The 20576-nt window shown below is 41.2% G+C and overlaps 2 protein-coding genes across 11 annotated transcripts; one reads left to right on the forward strand and one right to left on the reverse strand.

Moving 5' to 3' along the window:
* Window positions 1–3773: 3773 nt before the first annotated feature.
* Window positions 3774–9239, reverse strand: LOC136621569 (uncharacterized protein F54H12.2-like). The gene is made up of 2 exons (XM_066597114.1): window positions 3932–9239; window positions 3774–3820 (listed from the first exon to the last, which is right to left on the reverse strand). Exon 1 carries the CDS (start codon window positions 6952–6954, stop codon window positions 5647–5649), a length of 1308 nt encoding a protein of 435 aa, XP_066453211.1. The 5' UTR covers window positions 6955–9239; the 3' UTR covers window positions 3774–3820; window positions 3932–5646.
* Window positions 9240–9485: 246 nt separating this feature from the next.
* LOC136621570 (uncharacterized) lies at window positions 9486–18798 on the forward strand. Of its 10 annotated transcripts, none has more exons than XM_066597121.1 (7): window positions 9486–10113; window positions 11090–11165; window positions 11299–11367; window positions 11452–11628; window positions 11756–12064; window positions 14597–16547; window positions 16701–18798. In XM_066597121.1, the coding sequence occupies exons 2-7, from the start codon at window positions 11099–11101 to the stop codon at window positions 16813–16815; spliced, it is 2688 nt and encodes an 895-aa protein (XP_066453218.1). In that variant the 5' UTR covers window positions 9486–10113; window positions 11090–11098; the 3' UTR covers window positions 16816–18798. The 10 variants fall into 10 exon arrangements, 9 of the variants coding, with proteins under 9 accessions (XP_066453218.1, XP_066453216.1, XP_066453220.1 ...); XM_066597119.1 differs by having other exon boundaries at window positions 9487–10113; window positions 11296–11367; XM_066597123.1 differs by having other exon boundaries at window positions 9487–10113; window positions 11111–11165.
* The last annotated feature ends 1778 nt before the right edge of the window (window positions 18799–20576 follow it).

Below are 20576 nucleotides of genomic sequence, written 5' to 3' on the forward strand. Positions count from 1 at the left end.
AAGCTGAGCTGTGTGCCCTCACCAGTCAGATATACCTCCCACTCTTCTCTCTCTGGCTGTTTTATGAGAAACCTTAAGTGAGAAGATGCAGTGGCTTTCCCCTTCTCACCTTCTTTTACATGGTTTTACACCAGAAATATTTTTGGGAGATTAGGTAGGCTTTTGAGTATTTACAGAGAACCTTTTGGTAGGGAAAATATTTTTCAATGCTTCATGCACATTGATACAGTATGTACTATTTAGCTATGAAAAAACTAAATGCTAATGGGCATTGAGCGGCACTGCTAAGTAGTTCGCACATTATAATTTTTGAACGGTGGACTAATTAGCATGCCGCTAAATGCACTGCAGCACTGGCTTTCAACGCTGACACCGGAGAACAACAGTAGGTCACCTATTTTCAGCTCATAAGCTTAGCTGATAAAGCTAAAAGTAGGTGACAGACTCCCTTTAATAAATATTTTATTAATTTTTTGTGTGTGGGTGTTGTAGGTTTTTGTGCATGATGTTTTATACCCATATGTAAATGAAGCTAGTTTTTGTAGATTGTTTAATTATAAAAATAGACCTGCTCTAACTGTACAGATGACATATACTTGAGGTTTAGTGTCCCTTTAAATTGTTTTAATATGCCATTTTTGCACATATATACTTGTTTTTCCTTATTAAGCTCACAGATGTCAGTGTATATCCTAAGAAGGATAGCAAGCGAGACTGAAGTTTGTAAAATAAGAAAGAAAACTTGCAGCTGATATTTAATTCATTATTTTGGGCCATAAATCTTAGAAGCTCAGTAGGAAACCCATTTAAAGACTCTGCAAGATGAGTTACATCTTTTGGCCTAGCAAATGGGTTGCACTCTAGTGTTCACACATCCAGCAGAGTGTTATCAGCATTTAGAGATTTTTAAACTTCATACATAATGGACTTTATTCTGGTTTGTTTACTTTTCATTTATTATTCTTGCTTCTACAACATTTTAACCAATTTACACACACAAAAAAAATCTTCATGTATTTTTTTTTTACTTTAAATGGTCCAAACCTTTCAAGCAACTTGCATTTATGTGATACTTAATGTAATCAGTGTTAAACGTGGGTACCCAGGGTCCATCACTAGAAGTGACATGAGAGCCCACTGCACAGTGACTTTCAGTTATTACCTGTTAATTTCTAGGTAGAGATGAGCGAGTACGCTCAGTAAGGTCAGTTACTCGAGTGAGCCTTGCTCATCTCGAGTAGCTGGCTTCCCCTCTGAGCGTGCTTGGGGGGGCAGCGGAGGGTAGCGGGGGGGGGGGGGGGAGAGAAATCTCTCTCACTCTCCCCTCCTGACCCCCCCCCCCCCCCGAGCACGTTCGGAGGAGTATGCAGTTACTCGAGATGAGCCATAACTTTTGTACTTTTTCAAAGTCTCACAGATAAACCAAATGTTGTATTTAGGAAGGCACTAAATATTGAGTCAGTGATTCCTATGTTTTTAAAAAGAGAGAATATCACTACCTCGCCTTCTTCACTACATGTGCTTATATTAACGTCTCTGTACTTTGCAGCTCCAACCTCCTACATGGACACTTGGGAAAAACAGTCAGACCCCATGCCTAGCAGTTTTTCTTTGAAAGGACTAGTGAAATCTCTGTTTCTCACAATGTAATAGAAAGATATTACAAAATCCTCACTAGCTGGCATCTCACCACAGAAGGGCTCGCTAAACTTCAACATTCTTACTCAAATACATAATTTGCAACTGTGGGAGTGTAAGTAAATTATCTCATATTCTATGGTTCTGCCCGATCAAGTCGCAATGAAAGAGTATTGAGTATCTTGTCAACTCAAAACTTGAAATTAATATTCAGTTATCCCCATGGCCCACTCTTCTGAATGCTGATATGCTGTAGAAGGGTTATCAAGAACCTTCTATCGATTAGTGTCCCACATTTTGTCCACTGACAAATAGAGTATTCACATTAGTTAGAAGTCTCCAGCCATTCCATTCCCTAGGACAGTGATGGCAAACCTTTTAGAGACCGAATGCCCAAACTGCAACTCAAAAGCTACTTATTTATTGTAAAGTGCCAACATGTCAGGGGGCGGGGCTTATCACGACGTATGATTTTTACCTCCGTCGTTCTCAAAAGGACAAGGCTGTTTCAAAATAGACTGGGTGCAGATTTTGACTTCTTTTGGATTCGGAAATGCTGTAGAATTTGCCAAGGAAATTTCCGCTGAGGACATTCTGCAGCATTTCCACCTAGTGTAAACATATCCCAGCATTGATATTGACCCCCCCCCCCCACTCCCAGAGCGGCTTTAGTGGATATAGTGACCCCGCACAGCGGCCCCGGCCTTAATAGTGACACCGCACCGTGGCCCCAGTCGTAATGGTAACATCCCACAATGGCCCCCCTCCTCTGCTTGGCGCTGTTGCTGCCACTGTGCCCAGGAGCACACTGTTACGTGCTGCTGGACACCTCCTCCCCTCCCCTGCTCTCGTGGAACCAAGTAGGAAACGTCAGAGGAGAAGGATTCTGGCTGCACACTGACATCACAGTGTGCGCTGGGATCAGCGCCTCTAGCAGCGCTGCTGATTGAATACCAGCAGGGGAGTTGCGGCACCCCTGCCAGTATTTACTAATGTGGTGAGCGGCCGATGGCGACGAGTGCCAGCTAGGAAGGCTCTGAGTGCCCCCTCTGGCACGCGTGCCATAGGTTCGCTACCACTGCCCTAGGACATTAGCCAAACTTGATGAGATACAGTGTTTGGTTAATCAATAATTTAGAAAATAATTTCTCCAAGTTTAAGGCCCTGTGGGCAGTTTGAAACTCTAATTGAATTAATAAATATTCCATAGCCCCGGATATACTGAATTGTTTGTACCGTGTTTCTAATGTTTTTTTTCAGCAAATAGGGGAGATGGAATACTACCTCCACAGCGCCACCTATTGGAAGGCACAAGTATAAAGATATGTATATCGGTGCCTCTTCATCAAATGAATGCAAGCAAAATACAGTGAGTATTAGTAAGTACTCACCTGGTGCTCAGTGGAATTCTCAGGACCAAGAATCCATAAATAAAAGCGAGGTTTCATTAAGAAAAAAGTGACGTATTGTGTCACATGGACAAGAAACAGCACCGATCACATGACGCCAAGATGGCTCCTGCACTGCGTGCATCGTGATGAGGGTAAGTGGATTTTTAAATTTTCTATATATATGTAGATGTATGTACAATGTGAGTAGTAAGAGTACACACCTTATGTCAAGCCGCCCACTTTTGGAAAGTGACAGGTGCCACGCCCCTTTCCCAGGACCTTTGACCCTCCAGCCCTTCGTCACAGCAGCTGTCCGCCTGTGACGTGTATCAGGGGCCCCCACCCGTATTCTAAGCCTGTGACGCATCACGAGACACACTTTAGAATACAGTGTGTGTCATGATAATCATGGGCTTTTTTATATGTATAGTTTTGTCTTGGTTGTTATTTACCAACCAGCTCGACTTATGAGTATAATGGGTTAATATATAGAATGCATTTCAAGCCGCTAACAGATTTTTTCAGCACCGCAACCCGTCAGCCTAGACATCTGTTATCTACCATGCAAATCATCCCCTATGAATGGGTTATTATATGTACCATTCATGTAATCCGCAACGAATGGGTTATTAAGTTTATAGGATGAGCTAATGTTAAGTGTAGCCTGCTAGGTTAACCTGCTGTTATATATCAATCATGTAAATAAAGAAGTTAATATATTGAAAGAAAAAACAGACTAATGTATAGTTTTATAAAAGCTTTATTGAGAGCGCCGAATATATAAACTTGCGCTGTAAGAAAGAAAAAAAAAATATAGAATATAGTTATTACATAAAGGAATGCATAAGAATGATTACATAGATGTGTATAACACTGTATAATGTTAAAAGAAATATAGTTACATTTTTACAATCTTTTACAAAGGTAGCCACGACATGGGGAGCACTGGTGTCAGTCGCTTTTTTGGCAATAGGCTCCCCTGGGTTATTCCGTGTGGAGATGGGGAGAAAGTCAGGATTTTGTTTTTGGGGGTACCAGTCGCAAAGCCGGGAGCCGAGCCTGTTTTCAAATCCTGGAGAATTTCTCTAGTACTGTGGCTGCCAATGACCGTAGAAGGCATATTAACTTCGGCCAACGCTCGCATAAAAATGTCCCAGCCCAGAGGGTGATTTTTCTTGGTAACGCTACGGCTCTGCGTAGCATGGCGGATCAAGTCCAAAATGTTTTGTTTGAGGGAAGTAACAGTTCAAAAGTCTCTCCGAGTTAAAGTTTTAGATCCATCATGGACTTTATTAAAAAATCCATCTTCAAAGAATCCACCAACTCGCGAGTACTGGCGTCTCCAGCGACATCGCTAGGTACATTAGCCTCCGCTATTGCATGCATAAAAATGTTCCATCCCAAAGGTATACTTCTTCTCACGAAGGTGTGACTCTGCGTCGTATGTCTGATCAACGCTGGGAAATTAGTTCCGTGAATTACGGTATTTTTATATACCAATTCGTGCTTATCGTTCCATGTGATAATATTCCGGTGATTGAGTAGAGCGGCCAGCAATCGCTCCGTGTTTTTCTTGCACGAGTGCGGAAGGTCCCAACGGCGAATGACATCAGCTATTTCAGCTTCATAACGCGAACGGTCGGCAGCATACACGGATGGAATAGCGTAGTCTGACTCCATATTAAAGTCTTTACCACCTCGGTTTAGCCACGAGCTGAGTCTTGGTATGATTCCTCTCGCTGAGTTCAATAGGTCGCTTTAGTGTAACACGCAACTTTGAACTAGATGGGGCATCCGTCAATGATTTCTGTATGCTGACTTCGAGAAGCTCACATTAGTGTGATCAGCTGACTATCACTTATGTCTAGGCCCACCGGATGTGGGTGTGTGACAATGAACGGGATGTGGCTTGAATTAGTTACGCCTTTTTTACAATCAGTAGCTAATTAGTTCCAACTCGGGAAGTGTGTCAGTATAGTGATGAAAGATGATGTCTATTATTACACACTAAGAATCAAAGATTACGCTGTTAACAGTTAACACAGGTGTCTATCTCTCTATTTTATTATACTCCATGTAATTAACGATTATATAAAGATGCACAGATCATATTGAAAACACACGGTATCCGACATCTGTAATGACGGTCACAAAACTTATCTTTTATAAATTGGTTTACAAAATTATCATTTTTTTTAAAATCTGGCGTAAAGAAACGTAAAACACTCTCATAAGATAACCCACGGGCTATGTAATATAATACAAACACACAGTAATGCCCACAAAATACACTGTCGGTATCCTGAATTTGGTTATCCTGATATATGTACCTAGAGCAGTTTCTTTTTAAAAACTCTATAAAAGCCTCGGGAAAAATGGGACTATCCGGTGCTAGGCCATAACTATCAAAAAAGACCGCTCTCTCCGAGTCATATAGTACAATTAACACCCAGTGTCGTCCTCGCTGAGTTGAATCATCAGTATTAATTATATAAGCCGATGGTCTTTTATCCACAGCGAATTGGGGTAGGAAGTCACTCGGGTATACGCCAGCAAAAATTTGCGAAGTATAACGATCGGATTTAAGGAGATTCGTGAGTTGAAGTGTGTTCATAATTTAATTGTAATCGTACAGAACTTCTCTTCTGTGATTTATTTCCAGAATAGCGGGACTTGACGCGTAGACAAGCATGTTAACCGTGTGAGGGGTAGGGACTGAGAAGCGTACTTCCGCACGCAGGTTCCCGGTTTTAACGAGCGAGAAGTGCGTCCCGGGCTCCATGTCCGGTGACAGATCGAATGCAAAAAATGTGTATCCGCTAACGAACTCATTTCTGTCAATCGAAATCGAGTTGTCTGCTCGCTGCTTTCCAGAGATATGCACGAGAGCCATATATTCCCTAATAGCTAATTCGGCCTCAAAATCAGGCTGAAAAGGCCTGGCCGGAATCTGTTGACCATCCAGATACAAGGCCGCGTGGTTTACGGAATAATGGTGAAAACAGAGAGGATTTTTTTGGAAGCTACCGCTAAAGGCTTCATTGTCCACAAAGGCTAATATCACAGTTTTAGGTATTTGACCCAGGAACAAATTTTCATGGGTTGCTATACGGCTTCCGATTGCTATGCTGAAGACTTTGAGATTCGTCCTATCCAAAGTATATTTAGCGGTGGTTGCTAGTAGCGCCTGGCTGTGGCCTATGCGGACGGCTGGGGATACTTGTACTCTCTTGATGAAAATTGAAGCATGAAGGATTTGAACTTTAAATCCATCAGGGTCTGCTGCCATCAAGCAGAACGAGTCTTTATTCCTTGTCAGTTTTATCTTTAAATCCAGACCGTTCAAGATAAGTTTCGGTTGGTTAAATATATCACCATAAATAGGCCCCAGAAGCTCCACAGTTTTAGAGCGATGTGTTGCTGCAGCTCTTTTAGCGAAGCCTACATTTAGACCGTCGAGTGTCCTTTCATGGTGGTGACCCGCCGAATCCTTGTAAAACAGGCCTGCTGTAAATTGGGATGCGAGCGTTTGACCACTATAATTTAAAATTGTCTCGATGAACGCTCTATAGCTATAAAGATTATCGGATTGTGAGATTAGTCGATCCCCCAATGTGATGTCCACTTGGTTAAAAAGTGTGGCTATTGGGTAATTAATAAAGCCCACACGTGCACCATCGGCGATGGGTGTGTTATCTTGTTTAACTATACGACAGGTTAAGTGCAGGAGGGTGTTATTTAAGTCGTAGTAATATTCGCCGCTACCCGATATGAAGAATTCCAACGGCGTGTTGTCAGTGAGGGCCGCGATAGGCAGGACTTCAACAAATAAAGATTTTTCAATACTTGTCTGCGTTGGCGGTATGGTGAAAATATCCAACTCAGATTTAGTGCACTCTACAGATCCGTCGTGTATGAACGCCATGTTAGAGAATTAAAAGATGTCGTCTGCTGCGCGTCTAGCGGGTTTCTGACGGCGTCGTCTTTTGCGTGAAGGAGTCTTATCCATGAGGAGCGGGTGAAATCGTGCAACGATTCGCCTTTTTCTTTTACGGGGGTTTTTTACAACAGAAACAAGTCCGGAGCCTTGCTGTTCTTGACGCGACTGATTGAGTCTGTCCAAAACAGCCGAGGAAACAGAAGTGACTGCATCTGTAGCGATATTTTTGACAGCCGTCTTTACATGAGGCTTTACTAATTCTAGACCTTTTCTGAAAAGAGGCAAGGCCCTCCGGAAGAGTGACCTGAAGACACCGCCAATTCCAGCGCCATTCATATACTCGTCTCCGTGAAATCCGTCTATTTTTCCATTTCCACTCTGTGCCAAATAATGTTTCACGTAGAGCGTAGGATCACCGTACACCCGCTGAGACAACATGTTTTAATGCTGCGAACCGTTACGCGGTCTAAAGTGTAATCGCACTATACTTTTCCCGTACTTGAATTTAACAGGCGTGTTCTGGTCTGATAAAATCGAGATTGTAATCGTGTCAAAATGTTGTTTACACACCGACACGTAATCAGGGCGATTGTAGTGAATTGTGACAATGTCGCTGTTTTTACCGGTGATTTCGACCGTTCGTAGTAATTGGACGTAATTATTTCCTACAATCTGGTGATCAATTATATCACTATAGATATACAATGTATAAAATCCACCTTTTATGTCCGCAAAATGCCGCTTCTTGTCCGCGATATCCCCAGGTAAAGCAGGGTTATATTCAGGCAGGCCTAGCAGAACGGACAACTTATGACCCGGAGCAAAGTGTAGCGTTGGAGAGTCGGTAACTGTAACAATTCTTTTTACTTCATCATAGCGTAGCTTGAAGAGCTCGTTTGTTAGCCTTAAACCCTCAATTCTGTCATTTATCGTGCGCGTCAAATCTGTTAACGAGGCGTAAAAACCCGATTTGATAAAATACTCATTGTAAGTACTTCCATTTTTAGCCACGAAAAAGTTTCCCTCAGTTGGCGCAATCGTGTCCCATGTGTGCGGGTACTGAATTTCAGTTAGCGCCACATCGTAAGCGCCCGAGAGGTGAATCGGCTTCGCTAGTTTCGTAGTGTAATTAGAAATTGAGTTTTCGGGGTAGATTCTGGACGACGCATTACTAGGAAGAGTTATATAAAAAGAGCCCGACTCCATGCTCTATGCGGGTGACAGTTGATTTTCAGCGACCCAGCTGTTAAATTTTGTAGGGTACCCGAGCCACTTCACAAAATAATGCACCGTTCCGCGGATGCGCCTCTTCTTTAATATTTTCTCGATCCTATAGACACGGTTCTCGTCAGCGGGTACCTGCTGTATTTCCTCTTTATAAAACGACCCCTCTATAGCTTCGCCGTTCAGATCGATTAATTTATATAGCGGTTTTTGAAATCGCGTATTAATAGACTCTATGACGAAAATTTCATCAGTGTAAGTTTGCTCATAGCCTTTCGTAAATGTTCCTTTATGTTGAGAAATCCTCACATGATCGCCTATTTGTAAAGAAGTCTTTTCATGCTTTGAGTTCAGAATATCGCTGTAGATATTTCGCCAAATTGTTAAGGAGTTCTTTTTAGTGACATCCACAGGTCGACATCGGATAATACGGTGGTAAGTTCGGTTATAACTGTATACCAGGGCTGGTAAAATATCGATATAGCGAAATGTGTTATGATGGGTGAGATAACGCCACATTCGTGATTTTAAAGTGCGGTTAAAACGTTCAACCACCGCAGCCTTTACGTTGTTGCTTGTAAAGTAATGGTGTATGTTGTATCTTTTACAAAGGCGCTTCATGTGTTGATTCATGAATTCTTTCCCGCGATCGGTGCGTATTTTTCGAGGTACGCGATCGCTATTCTCAAATATCAGCTCGAAGGCTCTGGCGACGCTTGATCCCGATTTAGATGATAATCCGACGCACCAAGCATATTTTGATAAAACATCTATAACCGTTAAAATGTATCTTATGCCGTCATTTTCTTTAGAGTATTGCATTAAACACACGAGGTCAGATTCCCAGAGCGAATCTATATCAGCAGCGATTATTTTGTTTCTAGCAAATTTCTTTCTGATCGGCTTGTGAAGGGTATAACAATTAATCTTTTGCAGCCATTCTGTAATTTTGCGTTGGTTTATCCCCTTAAGTGCCTTATGCAATTTTTGAATTCCGGCATAAGAACCGGCGCTGGATGGTGTAAAATATTGGCGCTGTAACCGACGTGCATCCCCTGAAGCGACCATAGTGGCAATTATGCATCAAGAGTGGGGATGCAGCGGTTTAATTAGCTCCTAACTTTTTATAAATCTAGTCCGCTTTGATTCTACCATTCGTAGATTTTAAATCAACTGATTACAGCACGTAGAAACCTGGACACTTTAATCACTTTCTGCTTTTTTTATTTTTAAATAAAGTATCTCGTATATTTAACTTAGCATAGCATTTACAAAGTTTCATTGTGTTGACGAATGAAGGATTTAGGATATTAGATATATGGCTAATTTACCGTGACACCAGCTGAAGTATGACACATTATGACCGGCTGTCTCATACATCCTGATACTTATAGGATCAATAAAATCAAGAGGCTATGTCACAGAACTAATTATTTACCCTGTGAAAAAAGAGGCTATTGAGAGATTAAATCCGTTAGACATATGGCTAATTTACCGTGACACTAGCTAAGTAAGTTTAAGCCTTCTGCCAGCTGAACGGTCTAACGTAACACTAACTGAAGTTTGACACATTATGACCGATTGTCTCATACATCCTGATACTTATAGGATCAATAAAACCAAGAGGCTGTGTCTCAGAAGTGATTATTTACCCTGTGAAAAAAAAAAAAAAGAAAAGTGCCTATTGAGACGTGTGGGACAAGGGGGGTATTTGTAAACAACTAGAAACACCTGTTGAGGAATTTGTCTGGACTTGCCCGCCGGGCTGCTGAGAGCCGCGCATATAACTGTCCTTAACTCAGTTAAGGCAGCTCACGAGCCAGTCAGCCCCGTCTTCTTTACAGAGCCAGAAAACATCTGTGTCCATCTACTGAACTCGGGTTCATCGCCTCCAGCCCTTCACAAAGCATTGCAATAAAGGTAATACATTGTTTTTATCTTTTTATTTTGCATTAGTGTATAAGGATAAACATTGTTTTTATTACCGTATTATATTAACGTATTAGCATAATTATTAATATTCACGTATTTGATATACGTACGGTTAATAAAATGCATGCATAAATTAGTGCATTACAATAGATCTATGTTTAATTAGTATAGGTGATTATATATATATATTTTTTAATACAGCCTGACTTTAATTATGCATATAGCGTAATATTGAAAACATTGTTTTATTATCGTATTATATTGACGTATTAACGTAATTATTAATATTCATGTATTTGATATACGTACGTTTAATAACTGCATACATAAATTAGTGCATTACAATAGATCTATGTTTAATTAGTATAGTTGATTACATATATTTTGAATACATACTGTCTTTAATTATGTATATAGCGTAATATTAGTCTTACTGTGTGCGCATTTTACTAATATGTCACTTTGTTTTTAACTATTAGAATGCTTATTAATACCGTATATTTTTAATGTCCGTACCCATTAATTGTTTTATGATGTACTATCGCGTTACATTAGATGTGTTTTATTTTTAATTATAGCAGATTATTAATATTGTTGTATTAAACATTATATATAAATATATATATATATATATATATATATGTTTATAATTTTGCTAACCTTACTATGTGTGCAATATACTAGTCTTTTGCTATAGTTTTAATCATTATAATGCTTATTAATAACGTAATAATATTACTGTATCAAATTAATATATTATATGTGTGTATTTAATATACGGATCAGTAATATTTCTACGACACCTTAGTCTATCAGTAAAGATGCATGACCAATATTTTTAAATGACGAACCTTCTAACGAACAGCAGCGGTGCTAGAAATCAGTTTTTATTTTTTATTTATTTTTTTATTTTTTTTATTTTTTATTTTTTTTATTTATTTATTTATTTATTTTTTTGCTGTAGTAATTCTCTATGCATTTTCAGATGGAAAGTCAGGGTGTCGATCATTCCCCCCTTGGATTTACTACCACCCAAATCGGTAGGTATGCGGCGTTTACGCACTTGATTTCGTATAGCTATCCGTTAAGGCTACATTTTTTAAAAATACGTTAATTTTACCCTTTTTTTTTTTTTTTGTTTTTTTTTTTTTTATCATTTGCTGTATAAAGTAGAGAACTGGGATGACATCAGCGAAACTTTTGACCCAGCGCTATTCGATTGTTTCTCACAGTCTGCCAACGGTAGGATTTATCACACCGTATGCGTTGTTTTGTTTACGCAATTGTTGTTATGTGTTATGCTAAATAAACGTTGTCTCAATACAGATGCTACAGATGTAAATGAATCCGTAAATCACGAAAGACCAGCGCAGTCGCTGGGACACGCCAATCACCCATGGAGTCCACTAAGACAGCAAAACGGATGCGTGAGAATGGTGGTGCTATCACCTATATCGGTTGCGCATGGGAGCCAGTCGGGGGACTCCGGTCAAAGCGTCATCGGTAAGATGCTTGCAACAATTTGAGCGAATGTTCAATTATAGTACGGATGTTACATGCGTAAATCCCGCGTAATTCATCAACAGCGTTACACATTTTTTTATTGTGTTTTTTCTTTTCTTCCTTCCAGAGAATACTTGTGTCATCGCTGGGGAAAACACAACATTAGAGATGGCAAACCTGACGCTAAACCCTGTGGAAAATGCGAGTGTATCAGCGGATGCATCTAGCCCTGTGTTACAGACACACAGCGAATCCGTGAGATACCCGATGCCGCTAGAACCACACATAACCATCAACCGCGTCGCCACACCAACTGCTGTCAAACATCGCCGCAACTTATTGAAGCGTGAGAGATACTGTGTGAGAAAAACACCGCTATCCCCTGTTTTGGAAGAGCCCGAAAAGCCTGGGGACAGCAACACTGGTTCCGCTAATGGTAAGCCGCATGCCGTAATGTCAAATGATATTCGGGTTTGTCATAATGCAACACAAACTGATACACAACACCAACTAGACAGTGCTAGTATTAGCGCAGTAACATGTGTTGATACTCAGCAGTCGCTAGTTACCTCACCACACACCACTTCATCTCACAGAAAGAGAAAATCATCTGATGAGTATCAAGTTTCAAAAAGATCGCCAACACTGAGAAACCTTAACGATCCTGTTTACCGTCACTTTGTGACGCGACAGATACAGATGAAAAATACGATACAGATTCTATGTGACGGCGTTATCGCTAAGGCATCAGAATGTAGCGCTAAGGCATCAGAATGGGCCGCTAAAGCATCAGAATGTCTCACTATAGTTTCCCAAGTGAGGACGAGGCAATCAGAACTAGAGCACGCACCTGTAGAGCCCCTTAGTAACGATGAACTTTTAAAACTAGTTGTAAAGTTGCGAAAGATTTCCAACGCGCTCGCTATTACGGAGCCCCACCAGCCCCCCACCTTATGACTATCTATGGTCGGAGGAGGTCTGAAGAAACAGTGTTCTAACAGAGGTTGTGTTTGGCGTAGAGCAAAGTCTGTTAAAAAAGCCATAAAAATGTTGTATATGGCCGCAAGAAGGGAATCCGCCAGAAGACGCAGAAAGAGACAAACCAGAGTTTCCCCACAAAACCCTGACGCACCCCCAGATAGATCTGATTCAGCTCCACATACCGCACAGATTCCAGACATGCCCAATCCATCTGTAAATAATGAACCCTCACCGCTGATCCCCCCGCAGGAACAAGAGCGTATACCGTTTGATCGTGTTGAGCAACCTGCTGACGCTTCTGTGTTTTTACAGCATTTATTCCATATACGGCGTGAAGTTGGTCACTTCAATGCCGTGGAGCACATTGATCATTTCAGCTTTGCAAATCTGCATAGGATACAATCTTTTATTGGTGCGATTAATGCTGTTCACGGTGTCGTTCAGTCTTTGCTCGACAGAATCAGACGAGATATACAACCCGGTGATTTTATACAGCTGAGGATCGATGGCGGTCGATGGTTGGATCCTATTTATTCCCTAAAACAGGCTCGGGATGATTTTAACGCTGAGAGTTTCTTAAATGCTGTGGCCAATGCATTACAGAGTAATGCGGAGTGTTTAGCTGGTGAATTTCTGACTCTCAGAGTGCTAATAGTGCGGAATAGGCGCGGCGGTGGAAGACATCGCAGACGGTTAAAATCAATACTTTACACACAGATCATCAAGCAGAAAAAACGCTGGCTGTTTGATTTTAACAATTACGACTCTAACCTCTGCTTAGCCGCCAGCCTATTCGCACTGTTAGAGAAGGGGTCTCCCGATGATAGTGTTTTATTGGCGCGTGCTAGAGAATTACATCGCGAATTGGACATTCCCGACAATCAGTTAGTGAGTTTTAGCGATATCGAGGCATTCGAGAAACACCTGGGGATAACCATAAGGGTTTTATACCACAATCGCGGTGATTGGCGTTATTTTCACACCGGCAAAACATCTGGTGGGAATGTTGTATACATTCTTCACCATGATGATCATTATTACGGGATTACGAATATAAAAGCCTTTATCGGTGCAAATTACTTTTGTGATCATTGTAGTTCTGTTTTCCACCACAAAAATAATCACTCGTGTCAGTATTTTTGCAAGGCTTGTCAATCAGAATCGTGTGTCGAGACCGCAGAATCGATATACCGTTGTTCCAGTTGTCGCGTGTTTTGTCGCTCATCCGATTGTTTAGACCGACACAGGGTCCTTGCTGCGGCGAATAAAGCGTTTTGCAAGACTAAAATCTTTTGTGATAGTTGTTACCGCTATGTGGTTAAAGGCTCTGAGCCTCACGAATGCAAGGGGCTCCGCTGTAACATCTGTAAAGCCAACGTGGTGAAATTTGACAAACATGAGTGTTACATGCAGCCTTACCAAGGGGGACCAGATGAAGATGCGTCGACGTATATTATCTACGACTTTGAGTGCCAACAGGATACAGGTAAACACATTCCAAATTTTATTTTTGCCACCCCGCTGCACGGGTCAGTGTCTTGGGAGTTTAAGGGCGATTTTTGTACTCGCGATTTTGTTAATTTTTTTCTCAGCGGCGCTTTTGAAGATTGCACATTTATTGCCCACAATGCCGGGCGATATGATTCGTATTTCATAGTCAAACAATTGATAATTGAGAAGATTCAAATAGATATGATCACTCAAGGCGGCCGCCTTCTGTGTGTGACGGTACCGTCGATGAACTTGCGGTTCATAGACTCGCTTAACTTCATTCCCATGAAGCTTAGCAAGCTGCCTCAGGCTATGGGTTTTTCAGGGGGCAAGGGACATTTCCCTCACTTTTTCAATACTAAAGAAAACCAGAATTATGTCGGCCCCATACCTGATGCTAAATATTACGGCCCAGAGTATATGATGCCTGATGACCGAAAAGAGTTCATGGAGTGGTATGAATCGCAAAAGGATTGTACTTTTGATTTTAATGCAGAGTTGAAGGCCTATTGTAAGCAGGATGTTGAAGTATTGCGGAAATCCTGTGAGCGTTATAGAGACCGGATAATGGACATGGCCAAGAAAAAGGTTAGAAGGTATTGTACAGAAAAAAGGAAAAACGTTACTGTGACTTATTGCGTTGACCCGTTCCAACACATCACTCTCGCGTCTGTCTGTATGGCTATATACAGGTTTAAGTTCTTACCTAAAGACACTATAGCTGTTGTGCCCTCTGATAATTATCATAAGGCCAAAAAAAGGTACTCAACGCCAGCTATTCAGTGGTTGATGTACGTGTCTCACAGTGAAAACATAGTCATACAGCACGCGCTGAGAGGCGGCGAAAAAAAGGTCGGCAACTATTATTTAGACGGTTACGCGTATGTTGACGGGCGCCATATCGCTTTCGAGTTTAATGGCTGTTTTTTTCACGGCTGTGGCGTCTGTTTTAGCGCAAACGCGCAAAATAACGTCACAAAAACGACATACAGCCAACTATACCAGGCATCTTTAGCTAAAATGCGCTATTTACAACAGCAGGGGTACACTTTACGCGTCTTATGGGAGCATGAATGGCGTGAAATGATTGAGACCAATTCAGACCTTCAGGCTTTTCTTCTTAAAATGCAGTTCCCAGTACCGCTAGAGCCGCGTGACGCTCTTTACGGCGGTCGAACTAACGCGATAAAGCTATATCACAGGCTGGCCGATGGCGAGACGATAAATTATTATGATTTCACTAGTCTATATCCTTTCATCAACAAAACAAAGACGTACCCTATAGGTCACCCGACGATTATTTATGAAGATTTTACTTACATCAAAAATTACTTTGGTATCGCAAAAGTTAAAGTGTACCCGCCTCGCGATTTATTTTTCCCGGTGCTACCGGTGAAAATGAATCATAAGTTGATGTTTCCGCTGTGTTACACTTGCGCTTTAAATTCACTGAGCGATCCCTGTAGTCATACTGATGAAGAGAGGTCTATCGTTGGCACTTGGTGTACGATAGAACTCGAGATGGCTGTAGAGAAAGGTTACAGGATAGCACACACCTACGAAATCTGGCACTTTCCAGAAACATCGGATAATCTATTCGCGTCTTACATCGAGTTGCATCTTAGGGATAAGCAGGAGGCTTCAGGCTTCCCGAGTTGGTGCACGGACGATGATAAGAAAAATGCGTATATTGACTCCTTTCTTCAAAAAGAAGGTGTTCAATTGCGTAAGGAGGAAATAGGCGTAAACCCTGCTAAACGCCAAATCTCCAAGCTTTTCTTAAACTCCTTGTGGGGAAAGTTTGCGCAGAAATCAAACCTTCCGTGTACCAACATCGTGACTGACCCTGATAAACTCTTTGAGTATGTGTTTCTACCACAGTACGAAATTTCAGGTCTAAATTTCATTGATGACGAAACAGCCAATGTCACGTGGAAATACGCCAAAGAGCATCACACGGTCAACAAAAACACAAACATCTTTATAGCTTGTTTTACAACAGCCTACGCACGCCTAGAGCTCTACTCTCTTCTGGATAGACTGCAGGAACGATGCCTTTATCATGACACAGACTCTGTCATGTTTGTACACCGTGAAGGCGATTGGAACCCGCCGTTAGGCGACTATCTGGGGGAATTGACCAGCGAGATCCCCGATGATACACACATAACAGAGTTTGTATCTGCTGGTCCCAAAACCTACGGGTACAAGTTGAACACTGGTAAAACAGTGTTAAAAGTTAAAGGTATAACTTTAAATACGTCAGCCACTCAGGTCGTAAATTTTGACAGTCTGAAAGATCTGGTTCTGGATTATCAACGTAACAGCGACCCTGAAACACAAAAGACCATCACCGTAGAGCAGCCAGGCTTTGTGAGAGATAAAAAGTATTGGGATATCGAAACAAGGCCGCTACAAAAAACACAGAGGTGTGTTTATACAAAGAGGTATCTACTAGATGATTTTACCACTCTCCCTTACGGTTATTAGATCATAAAGTAAGCAAATACACCCAGACATGCAAACCCGTAATATTGTTTGATTTTGTGGCGTGTTGGCGTAATTATATGTCGGAGATAACTGCTTCTTCTCCTAACTAGGATCTGTAAGGAATACGTACTACCGGATCAGCTCAGCATTAACGCCACGCAATCCGCAAGATCGTGTGAGGAGACGACTATTAGACGAATTCACACTATAACATCACAGTGTTAACGGTTGTATGATGGACACACGATTGCAACACCCCTTCTCTTGTATTTTAGCCGGTCCGTCTAACTCTGGGAAAAGTTACTTTGTTAAGCAATTGTTACTTAACTCTGCAACGCATATATCTCATATCCCCACTAACATTGTGTTTTTTCATTCGTGTTGGCAACCGCTTTATGATGAACTTTCCGCCTCTTTTTCCAACATTAGATTTATAGAAGGACTACCTCAGACTTTTATAGATGATGACTTATTCCCGCCTGATAAGGTAAATTTGACCGTTGTTGATGATCTCATGGAGAGTGCCAACGAGAACAATGAAATAGAGAAAGCGTTTACCAAGTATGTACACCACAGAAATCTGAGCATTTTGTACCTTGTACAGAACATATTTTGTCAAGGTAAAAAGAGCCGCACTATCAGCCTTAACAGTAATTATATTGTACTGTTTAAAAATCGGCGTGACCGGCTTCAAATTGTCACGCTGGCTAGACAGATGTATCCGGGTCAGACGCGCTTCTTCTTAGAAGCTTTTGAGGATGCCACGAGTGCTCCTTACGGATATCTGCTAGTTGACTTAAGAGCCAACACACCCGAGGAGCACCGTTTGAGAACGGGTTTGTTTCCTCCTGCTTTACCAGCTGTGTACATCCCCAAGAAAAATGCTTCTAAAAAGTGAGTTTGTCTTTTTCGCGACTTATTTTATTCTGAGCGCATTGGTCCGACAGGATGTCTGAGAGAATTCGTCGTAATTGGGCTCTCTTAAAAAGCCTAGTGAAAGCGAAACCGGCCGTAAGAAAATCTATTTTACGCGACGCGAGCAGCGATCTGATTACAGCCATAGCTGAGATCGCATTAAATATTTTAAAAGGTCGGATACCTCTGAAACCGCGTCAGAAAAAGATACTAAAAAAATGGCGAAGTGCTATAAGGCGCCTGGGTGATAAAACACTGGCCATTAAGAAAAAGAAGCGTATAGTGAATCAGGCCGGCGGTTTTATAGGATCGCTCTTGGGTTTTGCAATCCCAATAATTACGAGTCTGCTTGCCAATCGATAATGGACCATGCAGAGAAAATGTACTTGGTCCCTAAACACGAACTTAACAAGATAAGACAATCCGCTACAACGACTCCGAGCATACGACAGACGACTATACATCGCCTTGATGATGAAATTAGCTCGATTTTACAACGTAGTGACATTCCTGATGATGTGAAAATTAAAAAATACACAGATGTTTTACAAAGATACTTGGTACACGCTAAACAGGACTCAAAAGAGCTAACAACTTTAAACCTCGTAACCTCGGGTGGCGCTGATCATCAGCAAGTGTCAAATACATCTCCTGATAATAGAAATACTATTCATGAAATTGTGAGCCATGTCAATCCACGGTTCAAAAAAAATGCTGAGCTTTTGCTAAACAGACTGTCGCAGAATGCTGATATTACATCGTGGAATTTGCGCGACGAGTTTGTTTATAAAGGTGATCCGGTTACTGGGTCAAACATTTTGGACTTGATCCGTCATGCTACGCAGAGCCGTAGCGCTACCAAGAAAAATCACCCTCTGGGCTGGGACATTTTTATGCGAGCGTTGGCCGAAGTTAATATGCCTTCTACGGTCATTGGCAGCCACAGTACTAGAGAAATTCTCCAGGATTTGAAAACAGGCTCGGCTCCCGGCTTTGCGACTGGTACCCCCAAAAACAAAATCCTGACTTTCTCCCCATCTCCACACGGAATAACCCAGGGGAGCCTATTGCCAAAAAAGCGACTGACACCAGTGCTCCCCATGTCGTGGCTACCTTTGTAAAAGATTGTAAAAATGTAACTATATTTCTTTTAACATTATACAGTGTTATACACATCTATGTAATCATTCTTATGCATTCCTTTATGTAATAACTATATTCTATATTTTTTTTTTCTTTCTTACAGCGCAAGTTTATATATTCGGCGCTCTCAATAAAGCTTTTATAAAACTATACATTAGTCTGTTTTTTCTTTCAATATATTAACTTCTTTATTTACATGATTGATATATAACAGCAGGTTAACCTAGCAGGCTACACTTAACATTAGCTCATCCTATAAACTTAATAACCCATTCGTTGCGGATTACATGAATGGTACATATAATAACCCATTCATAGGGGATGATTTGCATGGTAGATAACAGATGTCTAGGCTGACGGGTTGCGGTGCTGAAAAAATCTGTTAGCGGCTTGAAATGCATTCTATATATTAACCCATTATACTCATAAGTCGAGCTGGTTGGTAAATAACAACCAAGACAAAACTATACATATAAAAAAGCCCATGATTATCATGACACACACTGTATTCTAAAGTGTGTCTCGTGATGCGTCACAGGCTTAGAATACGGGTGGGGGCCCCTGATACACGTCACAGGCGGACAGCTGCTGTGACGAAGGGCTGGAGGGTCAAAGGTCCTGGGAAAGGGGCGTGGCACCTGTCACTTTCCAAAAGTGGGCGGCTTGACATAAGGTGTGTACTCTTACTACTAATGTGCATGATGTTATATGCTTGAGAAAGGCAAAAACTATATTGCCGAAACGCGTTGCATTATAAAAGGAATACTATGGACCAAAGAGCCTACTATTGATCCCTTTGGGTTCTGGAGCACAGGGATTTTTCCATTGTTTATACACCAAACCTATTGGAAGGCAGCATTCCTTCAAGCCAAAGTTAGACTCTTTATACAAGCCTTGTAACTATGACTTTGAATAAAAAGTAAAGCCAGACTCCATGCACAGACAGCTGTTTCAGGGTATTTGCCCTTTATCAGTGTAGAGTAAGGGTCTGGCTTTGCTATTGAGAAGCCTGGGACAGTGGCCAGGAATGCTATCTTTTCTCCTTAGGGAGAGCACCTAGACAGTGAGTGAGGAGACTCAAAAGGCCATTTTTTAGCAAGTAATATTATTATATGGTATTGATGCATATGGTGGAAGGTAGTGTTTTTTTTAGTTTCCTCTCTCTTAATAGTTTTTTTTTTTATGTTATGTCTTATCTCTCTTTTTATGTTTGTCTAGGACCTCTTTTTTTCTCTTTTTTTTTTTGCCCAACTTGCAAATCTCCTATATTGGAATATTTTTTTTTGTTATTGATACAATGTTCAAGTCACTTTGCAAAGCCAAACCATCCAAGATGTACAATTTTGTTATTTAATAAATTAAAGACTTTGAAAAAAAAGAGAATATCAAGTTCAAGGATCGGATTTGTTACTGGTGTGAACTTTGTGATGAGTACAAAAATTATAGACTTTCCTCTAGGGGTTTCATATGAATGTTTATATGACAGCTTGGTTTCAGGGCATGTGTGGTTCACGCCATGTGTGACGTGGTTAGCGGGGTGCACCCTGTCACCAACATAGCATGATTGGCCAGCTGCACAGTGTCTGCCTTGATTCTGCAGGGCATGATGTGGGCAGTTAGGTTATCTTTAGCGAGGGAAGATTTTTTTCGACCGGATTGATGGTTTGTACCGAGACCCTGCAAATGAGGGGCAGGTGCTTGAGCATTTAAACCCTGGCTCTCTATCCTGAGACACATTACATGCTGCCAGAGAACATTGTGGTTTAAAAATCCCCTCTGTTGTTATCATGACAGTTGGATTACCTAAATATAAATTTTAATGGTTTGATCTCATGGTGATTTGATATTTTCTGTCACTATCATAACAGTTTGATCACCTAGATATTAATTTCTATCACTTTGACTTGGTTCCTGATTAAAGGTCTGTC

Source organism: Eleutherodactylus coqui, chromosome 3 (assembly GCF_035609145.1).
Source record: "Eleutherodactylus coqui strain aEleCoq1 chromosome 3, aEleCoq1.hap1, whole genome shotgun sequence".
Lineage (NCBI taxonomy): Eukaryota > Metazoa > Chordata > Amphibia > Anura > Eleutherodactylidae > Eleutherodactylus > Eleutherodactylus coqui.

Excerpts from the sequence above, each read along its gene's own strand:
- LOC136621570 (XM_066597115.1), top strand. The coding sequence starts at position 12,592 with ATGGTCGGAGGAGGTCTGAAGAAACAGTGTTCTAACAGAGGTTGTGTT. Across the intron at positions 16,548-16,700 it reads AGGTGTGTTTATACAAAGAG|GATCTGTAAGGAATACGTAC; the intron begins GTATCTACTAGA and ends TCTCCTAACTAG.
- LOC136621569 (XM_066597114.1), bottom strand. The coding sequence starts at position 6,954 with ATGGCGTTCATACACGACGGATCTGTAGAGTGCACTAAATCTGAGTTG.